Source organism: Aotus nancymaae, unplaced genomic scaffold (assembly GCF_030222135.1).
Source record: "Aotus nancymaae isolate 86718 unplaced genomic scaffold, 86718_ANA_hifiasm-v0.15.2.pri h1tg000003l, whole genome shotgun sequence".
NCBI lineage: Eukaryota > Metazoa > Chordata > Mammalia > Primates > Aotidae > Aotus > Aotus nancymaae.
This window is the reverse complement of record NW_026988414.1, coordinates 30,088,418-30,099,915: the sequence shown is the minus strand read 5'-3', so window position 1 is coordinate 30,099,915 and position 11,498 is coordinate 30,088,418. Positions and strand designations below refer to the sequence as shown.

The 11,498-nt window shown below is 41.7% G+C and overlaps 1 protein-coding gene across 1 annotated transcript in view; it reads right to left on the bottom strand.

Annotated features, from left to right (window-relative positions):
* Positions 1-1,367: 1,367 nt before the first annotated feature.
* Positions 1,368-11,498, bottom strand: part of GRIN3A (glutamate ionotropic receptor NMDA type subunit 3A) — a 164,588-nt gene continuing 154,457 nt past the window's right edge. The window contains exons 8-9 of the mRNA XM_012467133.3: positions 10,166-10,242; positions 1,368-5,644 (exon numbers count right to left, since the gene is read on the bottom strand). Coding sequence (XP_012322556.2) covers positions 5,305-5,644; positions 10,166-10,242 — 417 coding nt within the window. The 3' untranslated portion in view covers positions 1,368-5,304. The remainder of the gene's footprint in view (positions 5,645-10,165; positions 10,243-11,498) is intronic.

Below are 11,498 nucleotides of genomic sequence, written 5' to 3'. Positions count from 1 at the left end.
ATGGTTTCCCAAATCTGGAATTTTGTACATGCTTTCTTTTACTTTAGTTGCCTGTTACCCTCCACCCAATCTCTCCACCTCACAAACCTACACCCACATGCACACACACACGGTATCTTCATTGCTCCGGTAGCACCCAGTGTGCATGTATCAGAGGACACACCATACTGTGTTGTCAGTGTGTCCTTTCATTACACTGAGCTCTATGGGATCAGAATCTGCTCTTTTTATCTGTCCATTTCCAGCAACTATGGATGGACTATAGGCATCCAAAAAATGAATGATTGAGTAATGCAAGAACATCCTTAGGTAAGTTGGTAGTTGAATTAAGTTATAGTGGGTTTACATTTTCATGAAATTTGATTGTTTCTATTCTGAAAGAATGTATGTGAGGAAGGCAACAGCTTAGAAGATTCATGAAGGCAAATTTGCCAGCAGCTAAAACCGCTTGGGTTATCAGAAACTGCCAATATATCTGGGACTGCAGGGCTGCTGAGTGATTTGTAACTGTGTTTGCATCAGTTCTTGGTTGGGCTAGAAAGCAGAAAGAAAATATACTGAAATGCTATTTTTATGAGAGTTAGGTATTACAGTGTTGAGTTAAATGGATCAATGAAGGTGTAGTTATAATATCAGCTTCCCTCTGTTCTGTAGAGCTAGGGGCCAGGCTGAGGCATGGGCAAGAATCAGTAAGGTAGACAGACTAAAAGAGAATTCAAGGAAGAACAGAAAATTGTGAGGCAGTGACCAGAAACCTGTATGGTTGTACTATTCTTTGTTACTATTATTAGTTCTGTAACATTAGGCAAGTTACATAATTTCTCTGATTCTTGTTTTTTTTTTATCTGTAAACTGAAGGTCTCATTTACCTACTTAAGACTACATCTATAGTGCCTATCTTGTGGGGTTAAGATTAAATGAGATCATGGTTTATAATAAGTACCCAGTACCTGTTGGTTATCATAGTATTACCTGTCTGTAGGTTGTAAAAAGGTCAGATTGAGAAGATCTCTGAAGTTAGGGACCATACCTATCTTCTTGACTATTGTGTCTCTAGCACTTGGCATGTGCATGGAAGCTGTTTAGCAAATGTTTGCTGAATTACTGATGAGGGTGATCAGGACAGGCTTTTTGAGATCTCTGAACTTGTGCTTTTTCCTAGAATGTCTCTCTCAAATGAAGCCATTTCAGTTCTACTTCCTGATGCCTGAGCTCTGAGTTTTGTCAGCATATCTTTTGATACTTATTTGGACTATAGCAAGGAAACAAGCATAAATCATAGCATTATTGGGTCTCCTGTTATGAAGGAACTGGTATCATGTCAACATTTGAATCCCCAAAGACAAAGCCAGCAGTACATCCAAAAGTGAAGTTTCTGAACATTTATTCCATAGTCATAGAAACTGAAGATGGAAAAGACCTGAGGACATCTAATCCATCCATGTGGTTGTACAAGAAAAGTGGCTGGAGCAAAACAGCCCGTTCACTTCATGCTCACAAGACAGCATTTCCGTTCTTCCTGGAGCGGAGCGATTGCAAACACATTAAAATGAAGACACAATGCAAATACTCTTCACAAACCTTAAGAAAATACTTATAAGTACACTATTTTCATAAAATTATTAGTAACTAAACTAAAAAAAGAGTGAGGGAATCCTGGAATAGATGGGTAGTGTAGGTGGGTAAAGAAAGGAATAACTTAACAGTATAGATAGTAAAGTAGTATTAATGACTAGAAAGCAATTTCCGAAGAAATGGTTGGATTTTCTGGTTTTCCTATCAAAAATATGAGTTGGGAGAAAAAGAGGCTCTAAAGTAGTTTCTTTCCCCTTTATTCTTTACCCACACCAAGGAAGTGCTTAATTTGCTCCAAGGCTCTAACAGACACAGCACCAATACTGAGAAGTCTGTTACCCAGATGATAAGGTCTGTTCTGCTCGGCACTTGCTCCACTTACCCCTTCTCTGGCTGTAAGGGAAGCTGCAGCTCCTGATAGGGTTTGTGCAATAGCAAGATTCATGATGGATGGAGAGTCATCTCCAGGCACATTAAAGACCTCGACTGCTTGGGTCCCTGTGGCTGCCTCACTTGGCTGTCCTGGTTATTCTTCCAACTTGTTTTTAAATTTTGGGGGATTCCCCTTTCTCCTCTACCTGGAAGCATATATACTCTGGAGCCTTTATTATTCTTATTTACATGAACCAGGTAGCTGTATCTGTTCCAGCTGACCTGAGCATGCTTTACTATGTGCTTCCTGTGCCAGAAATTCCCCTCGGAAAACAGGGTTGGGGTATGTGGCACAATGTGTCATATACAAGGTTTCCCAGCACCAGAGCTTGGTAGAGAATGGAGGCCTTCTTGATTTCATGAAATGGGAGCCGAGGAGAAGAAGCAAGGTAGCATCTCTTGTCTCTTCTTTACCAGAATATCACCCTCCATCTGAAGGCTTCTGATCTTTGTGTGTGTTTTTTTTTTGAGCCTGAAAGGAGTTGAAAGAACAAGAGGTGGAGCTGAACAGAAAGGAGGTTTCCAAGGACCCACCATTTCAGGACATCATTTTACAAAACACAATACACTGTTTCACAAATTGCAAAACACTGTTCAATTACTACTGATAAAAATAACCATTGCTACTTAACATGAGGACTGCTTTGTTTCACCACAAGCAATTATGTTTTTTTTTTTCATTCAGAACATAGAGGCATTTCAAGCAATGTTGACGGCAGTAAGCCTGCCTTCAGCCCCTGCTGCTGCTTGCTGCATCCTGGCCAGTGTTTTGGCCAGCTAGTTCCTCCAAAGATGTTTGAGGAGCCTTCATCGGTCAAATACTTTGTGGATAGGCAGGGCGATCTGGCATGTGATCCACCACTGCTCAGAATGCCTCAGTAGAGAAGCTTAAGGTAAACCCGATATACAAAAATTCAGATTTACAAAACAGATACATTAAGGGATAATTAACCGCATTACAAAAGGGTGCTTTACTTTACAAAAGGATTCACCTCTGGGTTCCCTTAAATAGCCAGCTTCTCAAATACAGTCAGAATATGAGCTGAGTTACAAAAATGTCCATGTACATTAGGAGCATGGCTGTAATGTGAACTGAGGTACACCTGTACATCAGCCTTCTGGGCTGCGCAGAGGTTCAGGGGTACACAGAGCATGGTGGCAGAGTCTCCAGCATCCTTAGTGTTGCAAGTGGGTAGGGATGGCTAAGGGGCAAAATCTTCCAAAGGCGGCTGCAAACCTACTTCTGGGCCTGGGGTGAGAACGTGAGGGGATGGGGGAGTTCAACACGTCCTTTTCTGTTTTCAGGGCTCACCTGTTTCCTCATTATTGAACTATTTCATCTGTGGGGTTGGTGACCTCTGACTTTAGAGCCCTCCCACATCCATATCAGGATGTTTGAGTCTGCCTCCACTCCAGGGTTTTCCCTGGAAAACCCTAGCCAATTAATCACTAGGTGTTACCTAACTACAGCTTTCCCTGGGGGACTGGGTAGCTTTTGGTGGAAATGCAGACATTTCATCCAAGAGTAGGGGGAGAAGTTTTGTGATTGAGCCACCTTTCCAGTGATCTGCAGCTGTAAAAGAGGAAAGTGCTTGGCACAGCTCCAGAACTCACTGTAGGCATCCAAATTGATTGGGGGGTGGAACAATGAGTCCTGAGAAGATAGAGCAAGTAATTAAGGAAGTCTTATCCTAAATGGTGCCCAGGGGTGGGGTGAGGATGTGGAAGGAGTATCAGCAGATGTGTGCTGAAGTTATAAAAAACAACAACTTTCAAACAGGTTTTCTCTTCACGCTTCTCCTCATGCTTGTGGGCAGCCAAACTTCCAGAATGGTGTTTCTAGAAGAGTAATTTTTAGACCACCCGTGTCAGTCACCTAGGGGTGTTGGTTAACAGTAGGTTTCTGAGCTCACCTCTAGACTTCCACCCCCGACCCCATAATCTCTGGAGAAGGGTCTCGGCAATCAGCACTCTGATGAGTTCTGTACTAGATGACTCTTATTTACGTTGACATTTGAGAACTGAAGTTCTACAGTTCCCATATTCCTTTCCCTTGCTACCTAAACATCATATGCTGAGAAAGAGATGCCCAAGCAGAGGGGAGGTTACTTATATCCGTCTTTAGGTAACATTAGATGAGGCTGGAGAATCATTAGGGCAAAATCTGTTCACAGCTCCTCAGAGATGAGCAGGTATGAGGATGGGGGATTGACCTGATGATTTTCTATACAGATATGCAAAGCACAGGGCAGATTCCTGAATGGCTGAAGCCTGTGGTATACCCAGGCTGGAGGTTTTGGGATTTCTATGCTAAGAGATGGGTGACTGCTGATCTGAAAATGGCCTAGTGTGTGGTGTGTACAACATTTCACCCACAGTGTCACATATTCTATTATAGGCAATAAGCAGGGTTATTCCAGATCCGACCTAAGGCCACAACCTTGCTTTGCTTTTCTCTGTTTTCCTTTATAAAAGGCACACACCATAGTGGAGATGCTTAGTCACATTAGAAGTGGTCTTACTCATTTTTTAGCCAATTGCTTTTCTGGCCCACAGCTTTTGTTCTAAATGTGTGGTATGCATTTTTAACGCCTCTTCTGCCTGTCTTCTGTTCCCGCTTACCACATCCCCGTCCCCTTTCACAGTGGTGTGTAAGCACGTTCTTACTAAACGTTAGTCAAGATGGAGTCAGTGATCCAGAACCTTCTTAAAAACATGACTTTTGCCTGGTCCAATCAATCCTTGACCTTTGTGATACTAATGAGTCAACTTTTAAGTACCCCACCCCCAGTGGGAGGTGCTCTGCTCTTACCTGCTCCCCATTCAGACTGTAGACATAAATCTAGATTGGGGAGTTGCATCAAAAGCTACAACCTTGGATAATCTTGTTCTGTGTTACAATGAAAGCCAACAACCCAGTAAGACAGAAGTATGAGTAACGATTTTATCTCTTGTTGGTAGTGCAGAGAAAGGGCTAAAAACCAGAAATACTACTGTGGCACCTGGTAAAAAGGATAACGGAAGCTGGAGTTATCTGGTTATTCACAGATCCCTCACACAGAGCTTACTCCTGACTAAGATTCTTGATAGAAAAATACTTCTACCCTGGACACCTAGGGAGTGAGCTTGAGAGGAGCTGCTGCTGCTCTTTAGGCTAGGGAGAGCAGACTTGACCTCTAAGAAAACCTAGACCATAGCTTCCCCACACCTTTGTCAGTAGTTAGAAAAGAGCATTACAAAGTGTCTCAAGGGCTCAGAGGAAGGTCAGGAACTGAGAAAGGGGAGCAGTGTGGTCACCTAGGACTCACAAGTCCGACTTGTCCTTTGATACTCTTCTAGCTCTGTTTTCCTGCTCACAGCCAGCTGCAGCTCCTGGCGAATCACCTGAATCTGCTTCTCTAGCTCTGAGAGTTCCTGCATCACTGAGTTCCGAGATACATTTAGGGAGTCTGCTTTCCCATTGGTGGTCAGTGAGGCAGGGAATTCTCTTCTCCTTGGAGGGAGGGGGATGTCCTGGTGGGTCCGGATGCCCAGCTGGTTTTGTCCTTCCTCATCACTAAAGATGTATTTTCGTCGGTTGTCATGACTCAGATTGGAAGTATTCCATACCGTGAGCTGATGGGGTCCCACACTGGATCTAGGAAACAGAGAAATTTTAGATTTACTTTCCATTCTGCAGCTCTCAAGTTGCTGTTCTTTATCTGTTAGCCATTTCCTGTGTCAATAATATGGAGCTGGGTGTGCATTTACAGATGAAGTAACAGAGCCTTGGACAGACTACCTGCTAAGGTGTCATGGGGCAACAGGAGTCATGAACATTTAAGAGTTCAAGTCCGATGCTGCTCTAAAACTGGAATGGGGTATCTTCTGAAAGGCTGATAGGATGGAATATGGTACATTTTTTGGTGAACAGACTCAGGTGGCTTTTAATTTTCTTTCTGCAAGGGAAGCTCAGAAACCAGCCCCACCTTGAAACATTTTATGGTTTGAAAGATGATGCTTTAATAAAAGTGAAATTTGTTTATTCATTTGTTGGGTTTTAAGCATCAGCCTGGTTAGATCTCATAACGTGGCTCATCTTTAGTCCCACAGGACCATCCTGATGTTTACTACTTGATTTTGGGGAGAATGAAAGCATACAAGCCACAGGTTTTAGCAAAGTGTTTCTTACTATAGGGATGATTTTTATGTGAGTTGATAATGACAGGTTAGGTCTGATGCTTAAAAACAACCCAAGAAGGGAGGCTAAGGTGGGTGGATCATGAGATCAGGAGTTCGAGACCAGCCTGGCCAACATGGTGAAACCTTGTCTCTACTGAAAATACAAAAGATTAGCTGGATGTGGTGGCAGGCACCTATAATCCCAGCTACTCGGGAGGCTGAGACAGGAGAATCGCTTGAATGCAGGAGGCAGAGGTTGCAGTGAGCCAAGACCATGCCACTGCACTCCAGCCTGGGCAACAGAGTGACTCTGTCTCAAAAAAAAAAAAAAAAAAAAAAAAAATCCCAAGAAAGCCCTCAGTTTCTTGATGGGATAATGAAAGTCATATAGAAAGCAATTTATAATCCTATTTTAGGCTTGCATCATATCACCTACCACCTAGACGGCATGAGAGTTATTGCCAAATAGTCACAGGAGGAGGCTGATCCTGTTTCTGAAATACACTTTGACACTTAGGTGATAAGAAGAGTTTCTCACTACAAGAACAAGTTAGAGCCCTAAGCAGCTGAGCTGCTGATTTTTTCTACCATAGGAGAAGAAGCAGGAGGAGGAGAAGGAGGGTTATGACCACTTTTGCAATCTACCACAGGACAAAGCTACATAGAAACACCCTACCAAGCCTTTGTGTCTTTGTTCCCATCCATGTAACTGAATTGACTTTTTTCCTGGACTCTTATTTGCCAAGAGAAGGGGACAATCTGGAGGGAGAAGGGGAAAGAGAATAAATAATGAAGTATTGATGTAAACGTGGCCATAAACCTTCTTTTCTCCTTTTCGTCTCTGCCTTCTGTAATGTGACTTTGCAGCTCGTACCTACGCTGAATCTGCTTCCTTTCTCCCTTGAGTTAGGACTGTTCTCACAACTTGATTTGGCCAACGGAAAGTGGCAGACGTGTCAGAATGGCAGTTCCAAGCCTAAACTTTTAAGAAGCCTTGCACATTTCCACTCTCTTGGAGCCCCGCTGCAGCAATGTGAACAAGTCCAGAATGGCCTGCTGCATGATGCTAGGCAATATGGAGAGAATCCTCAGGCTTTCCAGTTGATCCAGCTGAGGCCATCATAAACCAGACAGCCCTTAGCTGCTTTCCCCTCCCGTCAAGTTGGCTACAGACGTATGAGCAAACCCAGCCAAAATCAGGCAAGTCTGGCTCAGATCAGCAAACTGCACAGCTGATCCATAAATTAATAAGCAACTTGCTGTTGTTTAAAACATTAAGTATTGGGATGATTTATCACATAGCAAAGACCAACTTATACATGCCCCGAGCTATCGAAACACACACTCCAGACCACCCTGTGGTTCTTTAACATGCCTCATAGGGCATGGGGTGGGTAAAAGTTCTGTAATAAACCCACTTATAGCTCCATTGGCTTTAAACCTGAATCAGAGAAGAGATATAATTTTCCTTCTAGTCTTATAATTCCCTTTAATTTTTTCTTCAAATCTTTTCCTATTGAATTTAATAATCTCAAAGTAATTTTGGTTGTGCTGTTTTAAAGTTTGTAATTTTTGTGTGTTTTGGGGTGAGAAGACAGGGAAAAGGGCGATGATGTGTATTGATTAGGAACCCAGTGAGATGAAAGATAAACCTAAAACTTACATGAAATCACATACTGAATAAACCCGGGACTATATATAAATAGTCTCCTGCAATATGTACCTTATTTTATCTTCATTAAATAAAAAAGGAACAATACCTACTTCCATGGCCCCAAATTTCTCCAAGCATTTCCTCTATCTCATGTTAGTAATTCATTCACTTGTCTATCTGCTCTTTTATTAGTTCAGTAAATATGGAGTACAGGGGAGGGATGTCAAGTTGTAGCAGGCATGAACATTTGTATAGATATTCTTCCAGGAGAAGAGGGAGAGCACATTCGAATACCATACAATGGTTCATAGCAGGGAAAACCTCAGAGTGAGCATCTACACATTTTCTTTGACTGTCTAGGCAGCCACAGTGATAAAGTAAGGTAAGTAAGTAAGAAGAACAGCTGGACTGGTCTTCTGCAGAGCTTTGTATATTTATCTGGTAATATAATACAGAGGAATTAAACAAAAGCTAGACTTTGTGCCCAATTCTAGTTGCTAGCATCACCAGGCCTCTGGTATTTGATGTGTGGCTCTGGGGTACCTATGACTGCAAAGTGACAAATGCTGAGAGTAAGACTCAGTGTCTACTTGGAAAAAATAACCCAAGGCGTGTGTTATACTCTTAGCCTCAGTAACATTTAGGCTTTGCTTTGATTGAAGCCTTCTTCAGTCTTAGAGTGTTAGGTAACCAGTGAATGAGCTGTATTTAACACTAAAAATGGGTAAAATAGGCTTTCCTGGAGCAATTATGTAACACTGAGGTTCAGTACTCCATTGGACTATTCCAACGAGACATGACAGCTATGGGACCTCAAACACTCATTGTGTTTGACAGGTTGCTAATGTTGGGTTGTGTAGAGGTAAGCACAGGAAATGTGAGCCCAAGATAAACCATGAGCTCTCCTTAGCGCCTTAAAATAAGGGGTTCAGGAAGGGAATCTGCCAAGAAAAGTGGGTAAGTTGAGTCAAAAGACAAGTGGTTTTCAATTTACATAAGAAAGACGTGAATATGAATCATATCACAGTTGGAGATGGGATCACTGGGCTTCCTGTTTCTATAATAGCTGGAAAACAAATATTTTGTCATTGTAAGATGATACATTTGTTGCTGTGTCTTCTTGTGTCACTGTTATTAAAAATTTATGCTAAAAATAGAAGAAGATGTAACATGACATGATATGACATGAAACAGCTGTGATAGGATTAGTATACAGCTTGTCACTAACAGACTTGCAATATGATGCAGGAATACCACAGACTGAGAGGGACTAGGGGGAGTGCTCATTGACTGGAAAGAGACTTTAAGAGGTAAAGGAAATGATTCTGACAAGCTAGATGCAAACTGGATAGAAGGGGACTGCGGTGGTCCCAGAGGAGATACAATGAGAAAGAATCCTGTTTTCCATCCCTTTTCTTCTGTTAGAGAGGTGCGAATGTCAGATTTCAAAATTAGAAAGCCAAGCTTTGAGCTGAGGATATGTCATAGGGGACAGAGTTACTTGGAGCTGATGCCCTCATCTGAGGCCTCTGCGCATATGAAAGAACCAGGAGGGTTGCCTTAGGCAGCAGGCAGCAGAGACCAGCCAGGAACCAGACCCAAGTGCTTCTGACATCTCTAGTCACCATAGACAAGGGAACAATCATCCACAGCCTGGTGTGGTGAAAGTGAGGAGCTTTCATTTTCAGTTGTCATCAATGCATTTAATGCTTGGCATTTCCTATTATTAATAAGATGCTCTTTGCTAGGGAGTTTGTAGAAAAGTGCCAGGAAATGAATTAGGCAGGACATGTCTGTATTGTATTTCCAATACTCTGTTCCCAGGAGTGCTAGAAAGGAGTAGGGAGTGAAAATATGCCAGAAAGACAGTAAAACATGGAATTAATTACCTGCAGTACTCATTAATTCTTACATATATTTTGTACATAATAATAGCTAATATTTATTAGGCATTTCCTTTTGTTCAGAGATTTACATGTATTATCTCATTTAATCTTTACAACTCTAGGAAATAGGTAGTGTTTTTATCTCAACTTTACAAATGAGGAACCTGAGGCACAGAGATTAAATAAATGACTTACACATATCATAAGTCTTGGAGACAGGCTTTGGATCCAGAAAGTTGACCTAGAGTCCATGGCTACGCTTTTAACCATGACAGTATATTGTGTACATTGCATTTTAGTGTCCATGTACATTTTTTATTTTGTGTCTTATTTCTTTCTATACTGATTCTGTTGATCGAAAAATTGTCCTGATTTGATCTGAATAATTATTTATACAGTTACATCTCTAAGTATTATTTTATAAATGTAAAGACAGTTGCCATTGGCCCCTTCTTACCTCTTTTCCACACGTTTGGTCTTGAAATGCTTCTGCTTTTCCTCTACAAATGATGTGTTTAGTGCTCTGTGTAATCTCTGGCAGAGAGAACAGATTCATAGGTAGAAATTATGAGAAACACATAGCTCAGGGGACAAAGAATCACTTGAGATTTAATGGTATGTGTAGTCGGTACAAACCTTGGCCTCTTTAAATAAATTTCCAGGAATGCCTAAAAATAGAGCAACATTTAGCCTCAAATCTCAAGAGAACAAAAATTATAATTAGAGGTTATTATTCCACCTGGAGAAACAAAACAGGGATCTGATAGAAAGCTCAGTATTATAAAATGGTATGTGATATAAGGAGGCACAGTCATAACTAATGTGTAGCAAAAGGCCTTCAATAATTGCTAAAAAAGAGTAAAAAGTATAAAATTCTTGACAACCAAAGAAAGGAAGGAGGACTCTTGAGAATTAAACTAATCCTATTAGCATACAATAAAGATCTAAGAAATTCTAGAAGATCAAATCCTTCCTAGGTTGAAAGTAGGAAGAACAGGGTTCAACTATAACAAAACCAATGACAGTAACCTGTCTATTAAAAAAAGCGTTACCAAAGCGAGGAGGTTGGCATGAGGGTGTATGAATACGTGAATGGGGTAAATGCAGAAGAAGTGACAGCCTCCCTGCTGGGAGGTAATCCATGGTACACTGGGGGGCAGGAGGAGGTCTCACCACAGGAGAGACCAGGATGGCTCATCCAGCCTTGCTGTGGTCAGGTGAAACCACTCCCTTTGTTAGAGTTCCTCCATCATTATGAAGCCTTCTGACTATATTTTGGCTCTCTATGCCAATTTCCTTCAGGGAGAGATGTGCAAACGAGTGTGCTTCAATTGCCAGTGTGCTTGACAGTTTCACTTCTCCCTGTAAATCAGTGTGTTGATGTCTAGATTACAGGAAAGAGCTGCGGCCTTGTGAAGCTTGGCTTTGGCCTCAGTGGGCCTCAAACCTCTCTGGACCAGGGACAAAGCAGAGAGAACAGGGACAAGTGGGGTCACTTAATGGGGACCAGGGACTTCAAACTCATTTAATAGGTTTCAGTTTTGGCAAGAAAAGAACCTAGGAAATAAATTTTTCACACTACCTTTTCAGACTGTCACTATTAAGTGAAACCAGGTTAAAGAAAGTTCTATTGCTTCTATTGTGAGCAACAGTGGAGGGTTATAGGTAAGGAGGGGGCACTGTGGGATAGTTTAATTTAAGGGAAATGTGAATTACTGGGATAGAGAGGATTGCTTTTTCTATAATGAGAGTGCCTACCCCACCCTCGTTGTTGTGGTAACATCACTTAT